Genomic DNA, 25411 nt, shown 5'->3' on the forward strand with positions numbered 1-25411 from the left:
TCCCTCACTGATGCGCCTGCGCACTGCAAGCAACTCTGGGAAATGTAGTCCCTACTGCCTGGGGGAGCGGCCGGGCAGCGTGCAGCCTGCTGGAAAATGTAGTTCCCGGCTGAGAGGGCCGGGCTAGACGCGCCGAGGCAGGCGCGCGGCGGGCAGGCCTGGAGGGGGCGGGTCCGCGCGGGCCTCCAAGCCGCCAACCCCGCAGCGGAGAGGTCACGGCGTGAGGCCGCCGCCACAGTCGCCGCGAGGTCGGGGCGCCGGGCTGCACCATGGCATACTGCCGGCAGGAAGGTAGGAGATCGGGCTGCGTGGAGACGGCCTACGAGAGCCTGCAGGGGACACGCGGTCTGTGCAGCCCCCCGGGCCCCCGCGCCCCCACTGCAGGCGCGGGGGACAGTCCTCGGGACCCTCGGGTTGGGCCCGGCGGCGGGGTCGCCATCCCCGGTTTTCAGATGAGAAAACCGAGGCCCGGGTAGGAGCGAGGCCGGCCGAGGTCACCGTGAGGCTCGAACCCGGACCTCGGAGGGAACAGCACATGGGGGAGCTCGTAAACTAGGGCCGGGGGTCAGGGCGGTGCGAGCGCGCTGCCCGCGGCTGGTAACAGGGAATTTATTGATATTAATTATAATGTTACTATGGCGCTCACCACACACCACGTGTTCCCGTTTGCACCGCCTTCAACTGTCCCGGAAAGTCGCCCCTCGGTGGGCGCTGCGCTGGGGGTGGGAGTGCCGCCCGCTGGGACGGGTCAGGCTCTGGTCCAGGAGTTTTGTGTGGCCTGTCTTGCGACGACCTTCCTAAGTCAGGCCCTGCTTTTATCCGGAGAGTAAACCAAGACCCAGAAGTGACTTGGGTAAGCCACACGGCCGGCAAGTCGCAAAGCTGGGGTTGGAGCCCCGCGGTCTGATTCCAGAACTGCCCAGTCTGGTGCCCAGTGGACTCCAGGGAGCCTTCCGCTCAGAAGACACCCTGCGCAGAAAACAAAACAAAATAAAACAAAGTTGGTCCCCGCCTACTGTCTCTCTGCTTGTTACCTCTACCGGGGACCTCAGAAGTCTCCAGGCCGGGTCCAGGGGTCTTCCTGCACAACCGCTAACCGGCTCTGTCCCTGAGCTGCCACCCAACTCCTCCAGGGCCTAGTGTCCAGTCTTGTAAAATGAGAAGTTGATCTTCATTTATTTCGCGCATATTCATGAAGCACCTTCTCGGTGCCAGGTGAGGGGAATGGTGGACACCTGAGACTATAAAGCTCCAGAGAGAGCTGGAACTCACGCAGAAATCCTTTAGCGAATGGTGCGGCTCCCTCAGTTAATTAAGGGAATCTTAAGCCCAGAGATGGAGGTGACCCACCCAAGGTCATGCTTCAGTTAGGAGAACAGCTCAGTCTAAAATGCTAAGCCTTTTCCCAGTACCCCATTCTGCTCCTGGAATCCTCCTTCCCTGGGTCATAAAGCCATAATACTCACTGATGTCTCTAATGAGTAGTTTCCATTGATTGATATTTAACTCTGCCATGAGCTAAAGTCCTCTGCCCTCACCACTTTGTTAGACAGCAGGTCTCTTGTTTTTAATTTCCGTCTTCTAAGTGTAATTTACTTCTTCGTTTAGCAAATTTTTTTTAGCCTTTTGGGTATAATGAAGCTATAATCCTCATTCTTGAGGGTTTCTAGGGGTTGCAGGTTCTCTGGGAAGCAGAGACAGGTGTTTAGATCCCTATCTTTTCCTGGATCAAAGATTTCTCTCTTTCTTAGTTTGGGGATGAGAATTAAAAGCACTCACTTTAGGCCTTCCCTAGTTTTTATCTTATCCATGCCACTGTCCCCTAAGTTGTTTTTCTACCCACCGATTCTTTATGCTTCCCATGGGACTTAGAGAAACGATCCCAAACTCCTTCCAGATCAAGGCTGATGTGACCGAGCCCCTTGCCTGATCCGGCTCCTGCTTGTCTCTAACCACCCATCACTGACCAGCCACACTGGCCTCTGGCCGTTCCCTTTGCCTGGTGCACCCTTCTTCCAGCTCTTCCCATGGCTACCTCCTCATCCTTTAAGATTCAGCTCATATGTCACCTCATATGTCACCTCAGTAAGGTCTTCTCTGGGCCTTTGTGTCTTTCACATCCTAAACTCTTTGAAATTACCTGGTTTATTTTTGTCATTTTCCTTCCTGTCTATGTTCTTGCAGCAAGCCGGGAGCATTAGATGGGCCATATCCCCGGCACCTTTACCCAGTGAACCCATACACACGGCTGCCCTCTGTTCTGAGTGAATCACTTGCCTGGGCACATTTACTTCAGGGGTCCGCCCCTCAGCCTTGGGGTTAAAGGCCTTAGCTGGGCGTTCAAGGTGTTGGGCAGCGTGGACTCAGGCTCGCTCCCTGGCCCAGGGCCACACTGTTCCTGTCTTTGTTCCTCCTTTTCTAATGCTGACCCTGTTCTCTCCTGTTGTGTCAACAGACGTTTATTGAGTACCTGTGATGTGCCAGCCACTGATCACATGGCAGTGGGCACAGGTGGGCGGTCTGCCCTTGTGGCATGGTGGAGGTGGCGGGCGTCCCTTGTGGGTTGGATGTACCAAGAGATTCTGCTGTGTAAAGACCCACGCGTGTTCTAGGGGGTGTGAGACCACCCATCCAAGGTTTTTTTCTCTCTAACCTACTTCATGGTGATAGCCATTCTGTCTTCCGCCCTCTGCTGGGTCTGGGGTCTTCATGTCTGAATTCAGAGTTCATTCCTCCATTCACTTTTTCAACAAATACTGATTACCCACTATGTCTTGGGCACTGTTCTAGGCTCCGAGGATACTGCAGTGAATGGAATAGACAAATCCTTGCCCCTGAGGAGCTGACATTTCAGTGGGGGAGACAGGCGGTAAACAAATACATAATTGTTAGGTGAGAAAAAGCAGGTTAAGGGTGATGGGGAGTGATGAAGGAAGATGGCATCTGAGCAGGAGGTATGAAGTCAGGGAGAGGGAGGCTGTGAGGGTATCTGAATGTGCTCCTTATTTTCCCATTGCTACGATATGAATGTGTCCCCCCAAAATGCATATGCTGAAATCCAAACCCCAAGGGCGAATGGTATTAGTAGGTGGGGCCTTTGAGAGGAGCTTAAGTCATGAGGGTGAAGTCCTTATTAGGTTGTTTAAAAAGGTTGCTTCTCCTATAGTGAGTCCAGCATCAGGGAATCCCTGCTTCCTGAATTTAAGAAATACATTTTTGTGTTGATTTTTAAGTTTTTCTTTTATTACTGCCATGTAAACGTCTAAGGAACCTGCTCTTATAAACATGTGCCCGTGGGCTTCAGGGACTCTAAAACCGGACAGATGAGTGGACTGAATTCTCACAGCATTCAGTTTACAACATTAATTCAGTCTCGTAGATGATATCTGACCGAACTGCCCCTTGCACGGAGAATGTGCTTCTGTGCCGGGGGGGGTCCTTGAGGTTACTGTTCCTGTGCCATTGTCTGATGGCCAAGGTCGTCCAAGGCCAGTCTCTGACCGAGGAGCCTTTGCTGTGGAGACCAGGAAGGCGCTGGCCCTCCTTGGCTGGGAGTTAAGTCCACCCCAGGCCTTTTCTCCCATCGGCCGTGATCATGAAAATCTTGACTTGGAACTCTAAGAGGGCGTAAGGTGGTTATCCACATCCTTCTGAATATGCTTGTATCAACTTTTTAAGGTTATCTTGGAAGTGAAAACAAGCATTTTTATATTTTCTCCAGAGAAATGTAATGAGACTTCCAGTCTAGCTGGTTACCCCGCTCGTTGGCAGTCATGATGAGTTCTTTTTTCACGGTTGGGACTCGGGGATCGGTGAGCACTGTCCTTTTGTCCGTCCTGTGTCCACTCTCAGACACTCCTGCTGGGACAGGCGTGCAGTGGACAGGGTGACACACTCGCGATCTTTCAGACCAGAATTTGTGTTCCTGCTCTGCCTTCACGTACTGTGTGCCTTCGGGCTGGTTTCCTACCTTCTCTGCGCCTCCGTTTCCTCTCTCTGTAAAAAGGAGATTAGTAATACCCACCTCACGCTGTTGGTGTAAGGATTAAATGAGCCAACGGGTGGGGAAACTCATTGAGTAGGGCCCAAGCGCGTAAAAGATGCAGTTCTGCCGTTAACGATTCTGATTCCAATTCCAGTGTGTGGGTATTTCCCCCACATAAGCAATTCTCTGACACCAGCAGTATGTCCTACAATTCAGCTCAATCTGTCACTGTTTACCTGGAGATGCTGTCAGATGCCACAGTTTAAGGGCTCAGTCCTGCAACACCCCTCCCCCCCGCCGCCCCCCGCCCCAACTGCAGGTGCCAATCACAAGTCCAGGTTGTCATCTGTTCTTCTTAACCACTGGCTGTAGATCAGAGGTTCCCACGACCTCCTCCTAGCTAGCGTTGGATTAATTTGCTAGAGCAGCTCACAGAACTCAGAGAAACAGTTTACTTACTAGATTGCTGGATTATTATTAAAGGATAGAATATTATATTATAAAAAGATATAACTCAGGAAGAGCTGGATGGAAGAGATGCACAAGGCAAGGTGTGGGGAAGGGGTGGAGCTTCCATGCCCTCTCTTCCCTAACCTCCTCGTGTTCACCTGTCCGCTTGGGCTTTTGCGGACGCTTCATTACATAGGCATGATTGATTAAATCATCGGCCACTGGCAGCTGATTCCGCCTCCAGCTCCTCTCCCTTCCCCAGGGTGGGGTGTGTGTGTGGGGGGCGGTGAGACTGAAAGCTCCAACCCTCTAATCCCAGAGCTGTTTCTCCTGGCAACCAGCCCCCATCCTCAGGCTCCCCCAAGTCATCCTATTAACATAACAAAAAGACCTTTATGCTCTCATCACTTGGGAAGCTGAAATTTTAAGAGCTCTGTGCTAAGAATGGGGTCAAAGGCCAAATATATATTTCTTATTCTAAATGACAGTATCACATCCGTCGATCCAGTGTAACCGATCTCTCTGGGGGATGTCCAGGAAGGTGCCTGAGAGGACTCGGCCTGTGGGAGGGACCTGGAACATTCTAGGTGGGGCTGTGCATCAGTCACTCGGGAGCCCATCAGTGGTGTGGACGTGCAGAGAGCTTGATTCAGCTTCTGTTCTGTGAGGCTGGGCCTCTGGGCCTCATAAGCCCCACAGGTGCCTCCCGTACGCAGCAGGCTTGGACGCCTTGCCTTGGCCTGAGACCGGCCTCCCCATTGGTCTGGGCCCGGCTGAGATCTTGGTAAACAAAACTGTCAGAGCTGAGCTGAGCAATTGTGTCAGCTTATTTATTTTGCTTAGCACGCAGCACTTTTGCAGGCTGCTTTCAAGTGTTCTGAACACTGGCCAGAATTACCAAGGTCTTTAGGTTCTTCAACATGCCCTGGCTGCCCGGCCCCAATCCTTTCCCAGGCCACTTGGGACAAGCCACCTTCTCTGAGATAGAATGGGAGGTGTTGGAGCAGAACCCTCAGGTGTTCTGGGGCAGGCCGTGGTCCTGAGCGTGCCGAGGGTCAGCTGCCATTACTGTCACCCCTCCTGGGAGACCCTGTACAGGTGTGGGGAGGGTGTAAACACCAAGTACCTTCCCTCTGTCCCCTCCGCTGTCCTCACTGGCACGTCTCTCTGGTGTTTACTGTCACCCTCGTGCTTTTCCCAAGCCTCTTCCGGAGGAGCCCGATAGGTGAAATGTTATCTGAAGGCGCCTGCTGGCAGGTCCCGAGGGGCCTGGAGCAAGTGGACCAGGTGCTCACAGGGACGGGAAGTGACAGAGCCATCAGAGCGCATGGGAGTTCTGAGCAGAGGAAGAAGACCCGTTTGTTAGATGTCAGCAAACTTGGGGACTGAGAACAGCTGCATTTGATGGCTTGGGGCGTCTCGTCTCCCACCCGAGGATGCACATGGCGCCAGCAGGAGCCGTCTTCCTCCTCCCCAGTCCGGTCACAGGCACGTGATGCAGGAGCGGCTGCTAGACCTTCCCCCAGAGTCAGCAGTGAGCGAGTCCCCAGCCTGGGGAGCACCACTGAACTCACGTCGGGGTTTCAAATGGGACAGTCTTCAAACAAGGTTTTCGTGGCTGCTTGGGTTTAGGGCTGATTCACAGCTCCTGGGTGAAACATTTCTCCCTCTGTTCTCCAAACACTAGGGAAGGATCGAATCATATTTGTGACCAAAGAAGACCATGAAACTCCAAGCAACGCGGAGCTGGTGGCCGACGACCCCAATGATCCCTATGAGGAGCACGGTGAGTGCCGGGCGGGGGTGGGAGTCCAACGTCCCTGGCCACGGCTGGGTTTCCAGGTGTCTACCTTGGCCACCACTGCTCCTAGGACACTGAGTGCGTCTCCATCAGGTGTGAGGGGCTGTGTGCTTTCCAGCCCTCGTTCCCACGCGCTTCCCTGGCCATCAGGCTGAACCTAGGAGTTTCTTCTTTCTTCTGCCTCTCTTTCTTCTGAGTTTTTGAATGGTATTCTGTTTTTACAAGAATGGAGCACAGTGCTCTGGCACGTCACTTGCTTTTCCCTGCCCACCATGCCTTGGACATCTTCCAGCCTCGCTTTTACCAGTCCTCACACTGTGCTGAGCTGAGAGCAGCTGAGGGGCGGGAGGGGCTTGAGGAGAAGGTCCGTGGCGCAGTGGGTCCTGACCATCTGTGTGAAAGGAGGAGACCAGCACCTTGACTCCTTAAAGTGTTTGGGCTTTCAAAGCTCCTCAGTAACCATCCGAGCGGTCGCTTCCGCTTTGGATTAAACGGTTTCCCTGCGTAGTTCTTGGAGCACAGGCACGGCCACAGCACTGGGAGGCGGCTTAGGACACAGAGCAGTGCTGCATACGGAGAGAGTCGCTGATGGTGACCTTTCCGACTGAGCCGGGAATGCTGGGTTTGTGCCGGGCATTTGAACCCCATCCCGAGGGAGCGGCAGGTCCACCGGTGAGTGCCGGCCAGGCAGCGGTTCATGTTACCGTTATGCCTATGAGGACTGGTCTTGGTTTTGCTTTTTCTGAAACCTCAGGCAGCACCTCTCACCCTTCCTTGCCCATCTTCCCGTCCCAGGACTGATCCTGCCCAACGGAGACATCAACTGGAACTGCCCGTGCCTTGGGGGCATGGCCAGCGGCCCGTGTGGGGAACAGTTCAAGGCGGCCTTTTCCTGCTTCCACTACAGCACAGAGGATGTCAAGGGGTCGGACTGTGTAGACCAGTTCCGGGCCATGCAGGAGTGCATGCAGAAGTACCCGGACCTCTATCCCCAGGAGGAGGAGGAGAAGCCAGCGGATCGATTAGAGGAAACGGCTGTTTCTGAGGCCGCCACGACCAAAGAGGAAGAGGGGTCCAGCTAATGAGGACCCTGGGCGCTGGGCTCCAGCCTCCTTAAGAGAGGATGAACCTCTCCAAGAAAGTGTCTCTCCCTCTGTTGTTCTGTGCACTGTAATGTACAAAATAACTTATTGAGCTGATCAGGGGTCTTGGCCCCTTGACATATACACTGAAATATGGGTTGTATGTATGTGTGTCTCACATAACCTGTCAGTGAATGTAGCTGCCACTTTTGAATTCTCAGATTGTCCTGAATTTTGTCATTTTGAAATAATGTGCTGAATAATCTCAGCAACCAAAAATCTTTATCTGGGAGTGAGTGTCTCTTGTGAGTGAGCTGATTTATTCTGATTCATTGTATCCCTTTTAGTAGATTTTATACCCAGTTGGAAAGTGAAATAGAAACAAACATCTTCCTTTAAAAATGCTGGAGGGGGGCCATTCCTTATAGAAGAGGCGGGGTGATCAGACCTTGAGTATTTGACGAAGCACTATGCTTCATTTCTGATATATTTTGGTTTCCAGTTTGCATTGAGCTCCAGGTTTTCTACGTTTGGAAAACAGAGCTTTGGACCCTCTGAGTGACTCCCTTTGGAAGTGAAGAGAAAGGCTGGTTTTTTCTGTTCTTGTTATCCCAAAAGCCCTGCTTTGGGGTCTGTGTTCACACTGGCTCTGCCTCAGCCTGTTCAGATGCAATGTTCTTGAGAGGTGGGGACCTAATCATTACCAAAGTAGCACCTGAGAGAGGAAACGGTGTCAATTAAAAGGAAAACATGATTTTTACCTGATTTTTGAGTGGTTTTAATTTGCTTTTCCTAATTAAAAATGTTGTGATACAAGGAAATATAAATTATGAAAAATTCAGTTGAAATTCTCCTTTGAAGATATTGGTAGATCACTTTGAATCTGTTCAAATTTTCTGTGTTGCGTCCATACGGAGCTCACTGATTCTGTCTGTGAGCAGATGCCTTCACACAGGCGTCGCTGTCGACATTAACGTGTTGTGTTTGTTAGAAATGAGTCCCAGCCCACACTGCCCAGGGGACGTGAAGCGTGAGCACAGGAGGCTGCCTTCCACGCCGGAGAGTGAGCTGTTGGCTCTCTGAAGCCTGGAGGCCCAGCTCACGGCGAGGAGTGTGGTTCTGAGTCTGGGGTCAGGAAGCCGGAGCCACCAGCTTTGGAAGCCGTGCAGCCTGGAGGAGGCTTGGGACTTCTTTGAGCTGCAGGCAGAGCCTTGCATGTTTAACAAACATACTTTTTCAGGAAACGTTCTGATCAAGATGTCACTGACCTGTGACTAGTCCTGGATCCCATTCATTTGATACGTTCAGGGAACCTCTACCGTCCATGTCCTAGGGACACGGGAAGGTGACTTATCTGGCCTCTGCTTGTATGAAGCTACAGTCCAGCCAGGGGTCAGCATTTACTAGAAAGTAAGAAGAATCAGAAAAGCAGATCCCAGGGGCAAGGACAGGATGGCAGAGTAGAAGGACCTGAGCTCATCTCCTCTCACGAAAACACCAAAATCACAACTAACTGCTGAACAATCATAGACAAAAAAGGACTAGAATCTACCCAAAAAGATGATATTCTACTTCCAAAGACAAAGAAGAAGCCACAACGAGAAGGTAGGAGGGGTGCATTCGTGATACAATCAAACCCCATACCCGCCAGGTAGGCAACCCACAAACTGGAAAATAATTATATTGCAGAGGTTCTCCCACAGGAGTGAGAGTTCTGAGCCCCAAGTCAGGCTCCCCAGTCTGGGGGCCTGGCATCAGGAGGAGGAGACCCCAGAGCATTTGGCTTTGAAGGCCAGCGGGGCTTGATCGCAGGAACTCCACAGGACTGGGGGTAACAGAAATGCCACTCTTGGAGGATGCACACAAGGTCTTGTGTGCACCAGGACCCAGGGGAAAAAGCAGTGACTTCATAGGATCCTGGACCAGACCTACCTGCTGGTCTTGGAGGGTCTCCTGGGGAGGTGGGAGGCAGCTGTAGCTCACTGTAACTCACTTGGGGACAAGGACACTGGTGGCGGAGCTTCTGGGGCGTACTCATTGTCGTGAGCTGTCCTGGAGGTCACCATTTTGGCACTGAGACCTGGCCCCAACCATCAGCCCTTTGGCTCCAGTGCTGGGATGCCTCAGGCCAAACAACCAACAGGGCGGGAACATAGCCCCACCCATCAGCAGACAGGCTGCTTAAAGCCTTCCTGAGACTGTAGCCACCTCTAAACACACCGCTTGATATGGCCCTGCCCACCAGAGGCAAAAGACCCAGCTCCACCCACCAGTGGGCAGGCACCAGTCCCTCCCACCAGGAATCCTGCACAAGCCTCTAAGACCAGCCTCACCCACCAGGGGATAGACACCAGAAGCAAGAGGAACTACAATCCTGCAGCCTGTAGGAATGCAAACACAGAAAGTTAGACAAAAAGAGGTGGCAGGGCTTCCCTGGTGGCGCAGTGGTTGAGAATCTGCCTGCCAATGCAGGGGACGTGGGTTCGAGCCCTGGTCTGGGAAGATCCCACATGCCGCGGAGCAACTAGGCCCGTGAGCCACAACTACTGAGCCTGCGCGTCTGGAGCCTGTGCTCCGCAACAAGAGAGGCCGCAATAGTGAGAGGCCCGCGCATCGCGATGAAGAGTGGCCCCTGCTTGCCGCAACTAGAGAAAGCCCTTGCACAGAAATGAAGACCCAACACAGCCAAAATTAAATAATAAACAAATAATTAAAAAAACAAAAAAGAGGTGGCAGAGGAATATTGTTCCAGAGGAAATAATAAGATAACCCCCCAGAAGAACAGCTAAGTGAAGTGGAGATAGGCAACCTACCCAAAAAAGAATTCAGAGTAATGATAGTAAAGATGATCCAAAATCGTGGAAAAAGAATGGAGGCACAGACTGAGAAGATACAAGAAATGTTCAACAAAGAGCTAGAAGATATAAAAAACAAACAGAGTTGAACAATAAAATTACTGAAATGAAAAAATACACTAGAAGGAATCGATAGCAGACTAAATGAAGCAGAAGAACGGATAAGCAAGCTGGAAGACAGAATGGTGGAAATCACTGCCACGAAAGAGAATAAAGAAAAAAAGAATGAAAAGAAATGAGGACTGTTTAAGAGACCTCTGGGACAACATTAAATATACCAACATTCACATTATAAGGGTCCCAGAAGGAGAATAGAGAGAGAAAGGACCTGAGAAAATATCTGAAGAGATAATAGCTGTAAACTTCCCTAACCTGGAAAGGAAAGTCACCCAAATCCAGGAAGCACAGAGTCCCATACAGGATAAACCCAAAGAAGAACATGCTGAGGCACATATTAATCAAACGGACAAAATTTAAAGACAAACAAAATATTACAAGCAAGAAGGGAAATGCAACAAATAACATACAAGGGAATCCCATATGTTATCAGCTAATTTTTCAGCAGAAACTCTGCAGGCCAGAAGGGAGTGGCACAATATATTTAAAGTGATGAAAGGGAAAAACCTACAACCAAGAATACTCTACCCAGCAAGGCTCTCATTCAAATTTGATGAATAAATCAAAAGCTTTACAGACAAGGAAAAGCTAAGAGAATTCAGCACCACCAAATCAGCTTTACAACAAATGCTAAAGGAACTTCTATAGGCAGAAAAGAAAAGCCTACAACTAGAAACAAGAAAATTACAAACGGGAAAGCTCACGGGAAAGGCAAACATACAGTAAAGGTAGGAAATCATCCACACACAAATATGATATCAAAACCAGCAGGAGAGTACAAATGTAAGATATTGGAAATGCATTTGAAATGAAGAGACCAGCAACTTAATCTTGAATATATATAGACTGCTATATCAAAACCTCATGATAACTGCAAACGAAAAGTCTACAATAGATGGACAAAAAAGAAAAAGGAATCCAAACACAACACTAAAGATAGTCATCAAATCACAGGAGAAGAGAACAAAAGAGGAAGGGAAGAAAAAAGGCCTACAAAAACAAATCCAAAACAGTTAACAAAATGGCAGTAAGAATATACATATCGGTAATTAGCTCAAATGTAAATGGATTAAATGCTCCAACCAAAAGACATAGACTGGCTGAATGGATACAAAAACAAGACCCATATATATGCTGTTCACAAGAGACCCACTTCAGATCTAGGGACATATACAGACTGGAAGTAAGGGCGTGGAAAAATGTATTCCATGTGAATGAAAATCAAAAGAAAGCAGGAGTAGCAATACTCATATCAGACAAATAGACTTTAAAATAAAGACTGTTACAAGACACAAAGAAGGACACTACATAATGAGGAATTCAAGAGGAAGATATAATAATTGTAAATATATACGCACCCAACAAAGGAGCACCTCAACATATAAGGCAAATGCTAACAGCCGTAAAAGGAGAAATCGACAGTAACACAGTAATAGTGGGGGACTTTAACACCCCACTTACATCAATGGACAGATCATCCAGACAGAAAATCAATATGGAAACACAGGCCTTAAATAACACATTAGACCAGATACACTTAATTGATATTTATAGAGCATTCCATCCGAAAGCAGCAGAACACACATTCTTTTCAAATGCATATGGAACATTCTCCAGGATAGATCACATGCTGGGCCATAAAGCAAGCCTCAGTAAATTTAAGAAAATTGAAATCATATCAAGCATCTTTTCCAATCACAACACTATGAGATTAGAAATCAAGTACAAGAAAAAAACTGTAAAAACCACAAACACGTGGAGGCTAAACAATATGCTACTAAACAACCAATGGATCACTGAATAAATCAAAGAGGAAATAAAAAAATACCTAGAGACAAATGAAAATGAAAACACAACTATCCAAAATCTATGGGATGCAGCAAAATCAATTCTAAGAGGGAAGTTTACAGCAATACAGTCTTACTTCAGGAAACAAGAAAAATCTCAAATAAACAACCTGACCTTATACCAAAAGCAATTAGAGAAAGAAGAACAAACAAAACCCAGTTAGTAGAAGGAAAGAAATCCTAAAGATCAGAGTACAAATAAATGAAATAGAGATGAAGAAAACAATAGAAAAGATCAATGAAATCAAAAGCTGGTTCTTTGAAAAGATAAACAAAATTTAGCCAGACTCATCAAGAAAAAAAGGGAGAGAGCTAAAATCAATAAAATTAGAAATGAAAAGGGAGAAGTTACAATGGACACTACAGAAACACAAGCAACTATATGCCAATAAAATGGACAATCTAGAAGAAACGGACAAATTCTTAGAAAGGTACAGTCTCCCAAAACTGAACCAGGAAGAAATAGAAAATATAAACAGACCATTCACAAGCACTGAAGTTGAAACTGTGATTTAAAAATTCCTAACAAACAGAAGTCCAGGACCAGATGGTTTCACAGGTGAATTCTATCAAACATTTAGAGAAAAGTTAACACCTATCCTTCTGAAACTATTTCAAAAAATTGCAGAGGAAGTAACATTCCCAAACTCATTCCACAAGGCCACCATCACCCTGATACCAAAACCAGACAAAGATACCACAAGAAAAGAAAATTACAGGCCAATATTACTGATGAACATAGACGCAAAACTGCTCAAAAAAATACTAGCAAATCAAATCCAACAATACATTAAAAGGATCATACACCATGATCAAGTGGGATTTAACTCAGGGATGCAAGTGTTTTTCAATATACGCAAATCAATCAGTGCGTTACAGCACATTAACAAATTGAAGAATAAAAACCATATGATAATCTCAATGGATGCAAAAAAGCTTTTGACAAAATTCAACACCCATTTATGATAAAAAAAACTCTCCAGAAAGTGGGCATAGAGGGAACGTACCTCAACATAATAAAAGTCATACATGACAAACCCACAGCTAACATCATACTTAATGGTGAAAAACTGAAAGCATTTACTCTAAGATCAGGGACAAGCCAAGGATGCCACTCTCTCTACTTTCATTCAAAATAGTTTTGGAAGTCCTAGCCATGGCAATCAGAGAAGAAAAAGAAAGAAAAGGAATCCAAATCGTAAAAGAAGAAGTAAAACTGTCACTGTTTGCAAATGACATGATACATATACATAGAAAATCCTATACATAGAAAATCCTAAAGATGTTTTCAGAAAACTACTAGAGCTCACCAATGAATTCAGTAAAGTTGAGGATACAAAATTAATGTACAGAAATCTGTTGCATTTCTATACACTGACAATGAAAGATCAGAAAGAGAAATTAAGGAAATAATCCCATTTACCATCACATCAAAAAGAATAAAATACCTAGGAATAAGCCTACCTCAGGAGGCCAAAGACCTGTACTCTGAAAAGTGTAAGACACTGATGAAAGAAATCGAAGATGACACAAACACATGGAAAGATATACCATATTCTTGGATTGGAAGAATCAACATTGTCAAAATGACTGTACTACCCAAGGTAATCTACAGATTCAATGCAATGCCTATCAAATTACCAATGGCATTTTTTGCAGATCTAGAACCAAAAAAATCTTAAAATTTGTATGGAAACAAAAAAGATCCCAAATAGCCAAAGCAATCTTGAGAAAGAAAAATGGAGCTGGAGGAATCAGGCTCCCTGACTTCAGACTATACTATAAAGCTACAGTAATCAAAACAGTATGGTACTGGCACAAAGACAGACTTACAGATCAATGGAACAGGATAGAAAGCCCAGAAATAAACCCACACACCTATAGTTAATTAATCTACATCAAAGGAGGCAAGAATATACAATGGAGAAAACACAGTCTCTTTAATAAGTGGTGCTGGGAAAACTGGACAGCTACATGTAAAAGAAGGAAACTAGAACATTCTCTAACACCATACACAAAAATAAACTCAAAATGCATTAATGACTTAAATATAAGACCAGATACTACAAAACTATACTATAGTTTTAGATACTATAAAACCGGATACTATGAAACTCTTAGAGGAAAACATAGGCAGGACACTTTTTGACATAAATCGCAGCAATTTTTTTTTGGATCCACTTCCTAGAGTAATGAAAATAAAAACAAAAATAAACAAATGGGACCTAATTAAACTTAAAAGCTTTTGCACAGCAAAGGAAACCATAAACAAAAAGAAAAGAAAACCCACAGAATGGGAGAAAATATTTGCAAACAATGCAACCGACAAGGGATTAATCTCCAAAATATACAAACATGCAGCTCAATATCAAAAAAACCCCAAAAAACAAAAAACAAACAACCTAATCAGAAAAAGGGCAGAAGATCTAAATAGACATTTCTCCAAAGAAGACATACAGATGGCCAAAAAGCACATGAAAAGATGCTCAACATCACTAATTATTAGAGAAATGCAAATCAAAATTACAATGAGGTATCACCTCACACTGGTCAGTATGGCCGTCATCAAAAAGTCTACAAACAATAAATGCTGGAGAGAGCGTGGAGAAAAGGGAATCCTCCTACACTGTAGGTGAGAATGTAAATTGGTACACCCATGGTGGAGAACAGTATAGAGGTTCCTTAAAAAACTAAAAATTGGGCTTCCCTGGTGGCACAGTGGTTGAGAATCTGCCTGCCAATGCAGGGGACACGGGCTCGAGCCCTGGTCTGGGAAGATCCCACATGCCGCGGAGCAACTGGGCTCGTGAGCCACAACTACTGAGCCTGCGCGTCTGGAGCCTGTGCTCCGCAACAAGAGAGGCCGCGATAGTGAGAGGCCCGCGCACCGCGATGAAGAGTGGCCCCCGCTCACCGCAACTAGAGAAAGCCCTCGCACAGAAACAAAGACCCAACACAGCCAAAAATAAATAAATAAATTTATTAAAAAAAACAACAACAACTAAAAATAGAGCTACCATATGATGCAACAATCTCACTTCTGGGCATATACATGGAGAAAACCATACTTCAAAAAATACAGGCACCCCAATGTTCACTGCAGCACAATTTACAATAGCCAAGACATGGAAACAACCTAAATGTCCATCGACAGATGAATGGATAAAGAAGATGTGGTACATATATACAATGGAATATTAGCCATAAAAAAGAATGAAGTAATGCTATTTGCAGCACATGGATAGACCTAGAGATTATCATACTAAGTGAAGTAAGTCAGAGACACAAAGAGAAGAAAAATAGCATATGGTATCACTTATGCGTGGAATCTTAAAAACATGATACAAATCAACTTATTTACAAAACAGAAAGAGACTCACCGACTTAGAAAACAAACTTATGGTTACCAAAGGGGAAAGGTTGGGGGTGGGGAGGGATCAATTAGGAAGTTGGGTTTAACATATACACACTACTATATATAGAATAATCAACAAGGACCTACTGTATAGCACAGGGAACTCTACTCAATACACTGTAATAACCTATATGGGAAAAGAATCTGAAAAATAATAGATATATGTATATGTTTAACTAAATCACTTTGCTGTACACCTGAAATTAACACAACATTGTAAATCAACTATACTCCAATATGAAATAAAAATTTTAAAATAAAATAATAATAAAATAAAATAAATAATAAAAATAAAAATTTAAAAAATTTTTTTTAAAAAGCAAGCAAGCAAGCAGGAGGAGTGTTTGCACAATGGCTCTGGATCTCAGGGCAGACCATTTTCTTCCAGCCGTGTCTGGACGAAACTGTCTCTGCCCCAGTCCACTTGGTTAGAGGAAAGATTCCATCCTTTCCGCTTTTCAGAGGGAAAACACCATGGTGATAAGAGGGTGGGTGGGGGTTGGATGGTTCATTTCTGAACTGCCATGTATTTTTATAAGCAATAAACCTTCAACAGGCTCAAGAGAAAGAGACATGCCGAGGTGATGGTTTCTAGAGAACGGCAGCTCAATATCACTCTGCCTTGGAAGTGCCAGCTCCCCAGTGTTTTGTGTCAGTTTTGTTATTGTGTGACGCAGGCAAGTACACCAGCCAGGCTTCTTAGCAGGATGCTGAATTTTAAGTCCTCAGGAAGTTCTGTGACAGCACAGATATTAACTTAGTAATAATATTTTTAGTAACCCATAGTGTCTTAAACGACTAGAAAGTAGAGACTGTATGTAAAAGTTTCCTCACTCACCTGGAAGAAGCAAAGAAGAGTCATGCGTGTCTGGATAGTTTCACCAGTAACTTTCAGGATCCACTGGGCCTGGGAAGCTTCTGGAAAGCACCTGTCCGTGTGATAAGCAGACAGACTTTGCTCACCTGAAGAGTGGAGAAAGGGGGCACTTAGTTCATCCAAACAGGGCAGGAAGAAGACAGAGTAGGGGCACCTATGAGCTGGAACCTGAATCATTGTACTTTCCTACACATGTGGAACTTTCCATAGTAAAACGTTAAAAAGCATATGCTAAGCAACAGTGTCTAACCACGTCTCATTGCCTCACGCCGGTGGAGGTTCAGAGCTCAGCTGCTCTGTCCCACACGGTGGCTACGGTGGCTGCGTGAGGCTCGGCAGTAATTAACACTCCACGCTTCAACTCAAGGCTGATGGGAGAAGTGGTTTAAAAGGATACTGATCAAGTTGACATCCCTCTTGTTCCCATTCCTGTCCTCTGCATCTTCCAGAGGTTACTTATAATTTAGTCTATCCTTCCAATCTATATTTTTCTGATTTTTAAAAAAATTGTGGTAAAATATACATAACATAAAATTTATCATTTTAACCTATTTCAAGTCTGTGGCATTACGTACATTCACACTGTGTAGCCGACACCACTATTCATCTCCAGGACTGTTTCATCTTCCCAAACTGAAACCCTGTCCCCATTAAACACCAGCTCACCACCCGCCACCTCCTACTCTCCGTGTCTCTAACTTTGACTCCTCTAGAGACCTCGTATGAGTGGGATCCCTCATACTCCCTCAGAGTATTTGTCTTTCTGTTCTTGGCTTATTTCACTTGGCATGAAGTCCTCAAGCTTCATCCATGTTGTCACGTGGACACTTGCATTGTTCCCACCTTTCAACTACTGTGAATGGTGCTGCCATGAACATGGCTGCACACTGTCCAATCTATTTTTTTTAAATAAATTATTTATTTATTTATTTTTGGCTGCGTTGGGTCTTCATTGCTGCATGCGGGCTTTCTCTAGTTGCAGCCAGCGGGGGCTACTCTTCGTCGCTGTGCGCGGGCTTCTCATTGCGGTGGCCGCTCTTGTTGTGGAGCAGGGGCTCTAGGCTTCAGTAGTTGTGACACGCAGCCTCAATAGTTGTGGCTCGCAGGCTCTAGAGCGCAGGCTCAGTAGTTGTGGCGCACGGGCTTAGTTGCTCCGCGGCATGTGGGATCTTCCTGGACCAGGGCTCGCACCCGTGTCCCCTGCATTGGCAGGCGGATTCTTAACCACTGCGCCACCAGGGAAGTCCCTGTCCAATCTATTTTTTAACACATCTGTCACCAATATTAAATTTTTAAAAATCTGACATAGTAACATGCTAGACACAATCAATGTTCTATAGCCAGCTCTTGTCATTCACATTATTTGTGAAGTTTATGTAGTGCTAGGTCATTTTGAGTAATGTATGGCATTCTTACAACATGATATAAGTATATCTTATTTCATTACTTTAAAAATTATATTTATTTATTCTCTTGATGGCTTTAGGTAGTTTCTAACTTATTTCTAACCTACTGAAAGTAATGCTGGTGGGAGCAACCTTGTACATTCTCCCTGTGCACAGACACCTACCCTGGGGAACAGATCTAGAAAGAGGATTACTCAGTAGAATGTGCACATTTTATTTGATTTTCTGATTTTCCCTCTAAAGGGAAATTTCATGGATATTTACATATGTCAAAACATCAATTTGCATGCTTTAAATGTGTGCAGTTTCTGGTATGTCAATTATACCTTAACAAAGCTATTTTTTTTTAAAATATGTTTTCTCCTAGGAAAGAACAAAAGCAGGCAGAGATAAATCAAGAATAAGTAGATATGAAAAAAATGGAAAACTTAGAAAAAGATCAAAACGAAAAATTCCTCAAAAGTTGAGAATAGGTTTAAACTGGTCATATGACCAATGGCCAATGCTTTAATCAATCATTCCTACATGATGGAACCTTCATAAAATTTCCTAAATGGTGGAGTTTGGGGAGGCTTCCAGATTGGTGAACACATCCATGTGCCAGGAGGGTGATGCACCCCAACTCCCTAGGGACCAGAGCTTCTGTGCTCAAGACTCTTCTAGACCCTATGCACCTCTTTGGCTGTTCACTCATATCATTTATAATATCCTTTATAACAAACCTATAATAAGTTTCTTTAAAAGTTTAAACCAGTCGCAATAGAAGGGAATAAACTTGAAGATGGTGCTTAACCAAAATGCAGCACAGTCATATACAGAGACCTTTTAAAAAAGAACTACTATTAGATATTGAAAATAAATTGGGCAATTTCAGTAAGTCTAATATGGACCCAAAACAGAGTAGAGAAAAAATAATTGGGAGAAATATCCAGAGACAATTGCTGAGGATTGCCCAGAAAGGAAGAAAGACTTTGTCCTCAGGTAGAAATTGCACACAAGTAGAGAAGCCACAGATAAAGTCAAGGATAAAGAAAAAACCCTCAAATATCTACCTGGGAAAGAGAATTTGCTGAAAATGAGTAATAGTAAAAAAAAGACAGTGGGTTTCTCATCAGCAAACTAGATGACAGAAAATAAATTTAGAATACCTTGAAAATGCAGAGGGATCATCGTTGGTCCCTCAGTAGAATCCATATACAATTAAACTATGGTGGGGGGAAGTGCAAGAGTATTTGCGAATATACAAACAATGTGAAATCTTATCACTTCAGAGCCTTATTGAAAATTAAAAAACAAATTCTAAAGGAAAAATGTTCAACAAGAATAAAAATCCATGCAGTCTGAGTCAGCTTCTCAGCCTCCCTGTAAGTATGCCAACTACTTGGCTATAGTTTTGAGCTGGTGGCAGCACAAACCAGCAGTGCGGTGAGTCATGAGGCCCCTCCAGGCCCAGGTCGTCCGATGGGACGAGGCGTGTGGGGACCGGACAACGTCCATCCGGACTTGTTGCATCCTCACCGGTCGACGCTGCAGAGTGGGGCAGGCCAACCTCGCAGCCACAGGCGTGATCGCTGTGGCCCTGGCGGCTTGACTGCTTGGCGGTGGGGAATGCAGAATGACAGGTGACCGTAAGTACAGTCACGCACTGATGCAATTTGTAGCTATGATTCTGGGTACCTGGCACAGGCTTTCTTTTCTGGCAGATGCTTTATTTTCCATTCCAACTGATAATAAAATAAAAAATAGTTTGTGTTTCTGTGGCAGTACCAACAACCACCTTTACTACCTACCCTGTGCAATCCATTATTCTCCTCTCTCTCACCGTGAAGCCTGGAGGGACCAGTTCATCTTTCCAGGCTCCAGGTCCTCACGTGGGTACCGGGCACCATGCTAACGGGGTGCAGGGAGCCGCATTAGGAAGCACCCTGGGGGTCTTACTAAGACAGTTAGGTGGCAGGAGGTAAATCCTGTAACAGTTCGGCGGCAAATGGTCGGAGTCTAAGAGTCCCAACGTCTGGAGCATGTGGGATGTTCACCTGAGAGAGAGGGACACGCTGCATTTTGTACCATCTACGGCAGAGAAAGAGACACAATCTTGGGGGGCCTCTCAGGATCTTGAAGGCAACACACCTCACTTTGGGACATCATCCATTTACTAGGTGATCCATGAGGTGGCCAGTTTGGAGTGGGATTTGGGGCAGGAAGGTCTCTGCAACAGGAAGAGCTGCCTGCGCAGAGCCAGCTGTAGGAGAGGCATCCGTGGCAGACAGACTGCTGTGGGTTCCAGCGGCCGACCATGCACCGGAATGAGAGTGCTGACCAGAGGGAGTGAGCCTTTCCCCGCTGAGCCCTTTTCTCCATTTTAAAAGTTATCCCTGCTGCCTATGAACACTGGGAGTGACTAAACACCTGGTCAAGGGACAGCAAGTAAACTGAACTTCTTGTCATGAACTGGGTACGATGGGATCCACAGAACCACAACACTGCATGTAAAAGAAATATCAGTTGATTTGACACATACAAGTTTGGGCCCAAGTCCTTTTGAAAGGCACAAATAAACTTGATGGGCTGGGAGCTCAGACAATCATGGTTCTTTCTCTACCACTTTACCTTCTCTCCCTCAATTCACACGTACATTCGGGAGTTCCCAATGACCAGCTAAGAGTAAAGGAAAAAAGCCAGAGCATGATTTATAGAAAGATTTTCATGGTTTGGCAGCACCAGCTGGAGGTGATCAGTTGTACACCCTCACACAGGAACGGCCTCTGAAAGAGAGTGGTGAAGAGGGTGTACAACTCCCGGTGGACAGAACTTGTGTGGTACACCTCGCTGGACACCTTGATGGCCTGAGGGTAGATTTGCAACGATTCACGGGCAGTGGCTAATAGTTTGCCTTTGTTGATCAAGGTCTTGGAAAAAACGGACTTGGAAAATTGGTGACTAGGAGGTCTTAGGGAGGGTATGAGGGTCAACCTCACGGAATAGGTAGAATATGAAGATAGCCATACACAAATGCCCACCAGAGGCACCTGCACCAGAAGGAACTCTCCAGAATCAGCAGACATGATGACATGTCCTGTGGGTGTCACTCAGCTGCTCTCCCAGCCTCCTTCACGTTCGTGACCACACACAAAACAGCCAGGGCAGCAGGGGTCGGGGCTCGGCATGGCGGCATCATGATCTTAACACTCATCAAGGCTGATCTGGCATCACCTCTGCCATGTGCCCAATCTCCCAACCACAGGGGTTGAGATTGAGTCTTGGATGTGGAAATAGTCCGTGGTGACAGGTTGACTGTATCGAACCTCTCCTGTCATGGGGGAGGGCAATGGTGTCTCCACTGGAATAGACATTCTGAGTATGGATTTGACTTCCCCGCCCACAGCTTTTCTGCCAGCAAAACCATTCATGAACTTCCAAAACCCTGTGGGCTTGGGATGCTGCCATACAGTCTTGTATCGTATTCAACACATGGAGCTGCGTACCTCAAAGCCAGGATGCACAGATCTTGAATTCAGTGGTGGAGTCAGCTCTACAGAATTACGTGGAGTTGGGGAGAGGAAGGGGTTGTTTCTCAGTGGGAAACTGAGACACCTTTCACCTATAGGTATCTACTATACTCTGACTCACTTTTAACTTCTGTAAAATGGCATAGCCTACGGTTCCCTCTTCAAATCATCTATATTTGGGCCCCATGTCTGTCTATGTGGGCACACACTTTCTGGGATGTCCAAAACCACATTCTGCATTTCTACACATGTCTCTAATCCTCACAGGCTTTCACTCAAGATTTCTACAACACCCTTGACATAACCTGCCTGTTAAATTGTGTATCTTTACTTCATGGCATTCATCAAACTTATCTTTTATGTTATTTGTTTGATTATTTTATTAATGTCTGGCTCCCATATTGGGCTGTAACCTTTATGAGGGAAGTGACTATGTGTGATTTGCTCATAAATTTATCCTGGTTCCACAGATATATGCATATTCTAAACCATCAAACTATATGTATTTAATATGTACAGTTTTGTGTTTATCAATTACGCCTCAATAAAGCTGTTAAAAAATGAAAAACAAAATAAAAAACAAATTTGTCCTTGAAAGCCTTCCTCAGCAGCTGGCACATATTAAGGGCTCAAGAATATTTTTGGATAAATACTTATATAAATGAAAAAAACATGAAAGACTGAAAACAACATATATTCAGAGTGAGTAGGGAAGTAGGGAAGAAATACAGAGGAATAACTGAGTTATCAGGTTCTGCAAACTACAGGAGTACAGATCAAACCACGTAGCCCAGAGAAATAATCCAAAGTAGAGTCACGGGGCTCAGAGCTTCTTGGACATACAGCTACAGCTAAGAGTACAACTGACCCTTGAACAACGCTGGGATTCGGGATGCCAGCTCTCTGTGCAGTTGAAAATCCGCCTCTAATTTATAGTCCACCCTCCCTCCATACTGGCGGTTCCTTCATATCAGCATTCAGCATCTGCGGATTCAACCAACCATGGATCGAATCCTGTAGTACTACAGTATATATTAATACTTATGAAAAAAATCCACGTATAATGGGACCCACCCAGTTCAAACCCCTGTTGTTCAAGGGTCAGCTGTACTTCTTGGATTCTCATAGCAGAACCAGAAAAGTAGAACACTCCCTTCTTGCTTTTCTGAACTTCATGAAGTAACCGGTCCAAGGTCGTGCTGTTAATGGATAAGATTATTATGTGGGATAGTGCAAATGAGAAATGATGGTGGTGTTTTTGAGAATCAGAAATTTGGGAAATTTTTGGAAATATTAATCCTTTACCAACCATATGTCCTACAAAGATCTCCCAGTTTGCAACTTGTTTTTTACGCTGTTTATGATGTCTTTTTCCAACTTTAAACTCTTTATTATAGAAAATTTGTAATAAACAAAACCAGAAAGGAGGGTATAATATCAGAAAGAAAGATGTAAAATTGATGAAGTGTATAGAATAAATATGTAAAATTGATGAAGTATAGTAAAACCCTTAGTTCTCAATTTAAATTTTAATTATCAGTGTAAACCCATATGTATTTTTCTTTAATAAGATAATTTTAAGTTTTTCCATAGAAAATGCCTAGAAATAACTACAAACCCAATAGTAATAAATTTTCTAGCACCCAGATTGTGGTCTGTAGAAACAATTTTTTCTAAATGGTCTCAGGGATTTTTTGGAGAAATGGCTGACTTCAAGTCTGGGCAGGAAACGCACAAGACAGACCTGGAAGCTCTGACATGAGGAAGTGTGGATGCAGCGCTATCAAACACTATGAGGTTCAACGTTCAAGACTTGGGAACCAAAACAAATAGACGCCTGTCTGCCAAAGACAGGACAGTTTGATTATCAGTAAGGATAATGATTGCAGTATATTTTTACACACATTAAATATGTTTAAATCTATGAATTCTTAATGATACAAAAATAATTCTTTGGCCCTAAATAGACATTTCTCCAAAGAAGACATACAGATGGCCAATAGGCACATGAAAAGATGCTCATCATCACTAATTATTAGAGAACTGCAAATCAAAACTACAACGAGGTATCACCTCACACCAGGCAGAATGGCCATCATTAAAAAGTCTACAGGGACTTCCCTGGCGGTCCAGTGGTTAAGACTCTGCGCTTCCACTGCAGGGGCATGGGTTTGATCCCTGGTTGGGGAACTAAGATTCCATATACCACACGGCACGGCCAAAAAAAAAAAAAAGTCTGCAAATAACAAATGTTGGAGAGAGTGTGGAGAAAAGGGAATCTCCCTATACTGTTGGTGGGAATGTAAATTGGTGCAGTAACTATGGAAAACAGTATGGAGCTTCCTTAAAAAATTAAAAATAGAGCTACCATATGATCCAGCAATTCCACTCCTGGGCACGTACCTGGAGAAAACCATACTTGGAAAAGATACATGCATCCCTATGTTCATAGCAGCACTATTCACAATAGCCAAGACATGGAAACAACCTGAATGTCCATCGACAGATGAATGGAAAGAGAAGATATGGTACATATATATGATGGAATATTACTCAGCCATAAAAAAAGTATGAAATGATGCCATTTGCAGCAACATGGATGGACCTAGAGATTATCATACTAAGCTAAGTAAGTCAGAAAGAGAAAGACAAATACCACATGATATCACTTATATGTAGAATCTAAAATAGGACACAAATGAACCTATCTACGAAACAGAAACAGACTCACAGACATAGAGAACAGACTTGTGGTTGTCAAGGGGGAGAGGGGACGGAAGAGCGAAGGATTGGGAGTTTGGGATTAGCAGACGCAAACTACTGTATATAGGATATATATATACTTAATATATAATATATAATATATTAATATATTATATATATATATATAGCACAGGGAACTATATTCAATATCCTGTGATAAACCATAATGGAAAAGAATATGAAAAAGAATATATATACGTATAACTGAATCACTTGGCTGTACAGCAGAAATTAGCACAACATTGTAAATCAACTACACTTCAATAAAATTTTTTATAAGGTTAACTTCATAGGAAAAGAGAAGTTTACTGTGTAAAGTTTAGGCTATTGGTATCATTTGAATTGCAAAAAACTCTTATTTAAAACATTCAATATTAAAAACATGTGATAAAATATGTATTTTTTCATTTAGCAGCTCAAAAAACCCAATAAGAATATACGTTTAAGCTAGCTTAAAAACTGTCTTCTCCACGACTATTTCTTTTAATATAAATTTATTTATTTATTTATTTTTTATTTTTGGCTGCGTTGGGTCTTTGTTGCTGCACGTGGGCTTTCTCTAGTTGCGGCGAGCGGGGCTACTCTTCCTTGCAGTGTGCAGAGCACGGTCTCTAGGCACGCGGGCTTCAGTAGTTGTGGCACGCGGGCTCTAAAGTGCAGGCTCAGTAGTTGTGGTGCATGGACCTAGTTGCTCCACGGCATGTGGGATCTTCCCAGACCAGGGATTGAACCTGTGTCCCCTGCAATTGGCAGGTGGATTCTTAACCACTGCACCACCAGGGAAGTCCCTCCACAACTATTTTTTAGCCTAGTATTATAATCAAATGTTGATTATAGTATTAATGATGTGGTAATTATGTAGTTTCTATAATTTTAATCAAAAACTGAAATGTGAGCAATGAAAACTAATGATACAATATGTAAACATTGATGTAATACTGAATTTCCTGATTAAAATGTTAATATATCTGAAATATTTTTTAAAAAAAGAATCTTTGGTCACTTTAGATAGTGCTAGGAAATAAAGTAAAATGGTGAAAACCAGGACTATCCCAGAGTACTTGGGATGTACGGACACCCTCTCAAAATGCAGATCAATAAATCAAGCACAATGTTATGTACTTTATTTGGACTGGATTCAAACAAACTGGAAAAAAAAAACAACCTGGAAAATGCAAACATTGGATACTTGATAATATATCTAATTACTGTTAAATTTGGGGGTGTGATAATCATATTGTGATTATGTTTAAAAGGGGAAGTTCCTATACTGAATAGAAACTTACTGATGAAGTGATATTATT

General features: G+C 44.4%; 1 protein-coding gene and 1 long non-coding RNA gene across 3 annotated transcripts in view; one reads left to right on the plus strand and one right to left on the minus strand.

Annotated features, from left to right (window-relative positions):
* The first annotated feature begins 75 nt into the window (after positions 1-75).
* On the plus strand, positions 76-8083 carry CHCHD4 (coiled-coil-helix-coiled-coil-helix domain containing 4). The gene is made up of 3 exons (XM_061195610.1): positions 76-291; positions 6123-6221; positions 7032-8083. Exons 1-3 carry the CDS (start codon positions 270-272, stop codon positions 7316-7318), a joined length of 408 nt encoding a protein of 135 aa, XP_061051593.1. The 5' UTR covers positions 76-269; the 3' UTR covers positions 7319-8083.
* LOC133094856 (uncharacterized) overlaps positions 643-25411 on the minus strand; it is an 85580-nt gene continuing 60811 nt past the window's right edge. For both annotated transcript variants that reach the window (XR_009701518.1, XR_009701517.1), the window contains exons 3-4: positions 16391-16515; positions 643-969 (exon numbers count right to left, since the gene is read on the minus strand). This is a non-coding gene — a long non-coding RNA (uncharacterized LOC133094856). The remainder of the gene's footprint in view (positions 970-16390; positions 16516-25411) is intronic.

The sequence above is a fragment of the Eubalaena glacialis genome, chromosome 7 (genome assembly GCF_028564815.1).
Source record: "Eubalaena glacialis isolate mEubGla1 chromosome 7, mEubGla1.1.hap2.+ XY, whole genome shotgun sequence".
In the NCBI taxonomy this organism is placed as follows: Eukaryota; Metazoa; Chordata; class Mammalia; order Artiodactyla; family Balaenidae; genus Eubalaena; species Eubalaena glacialis.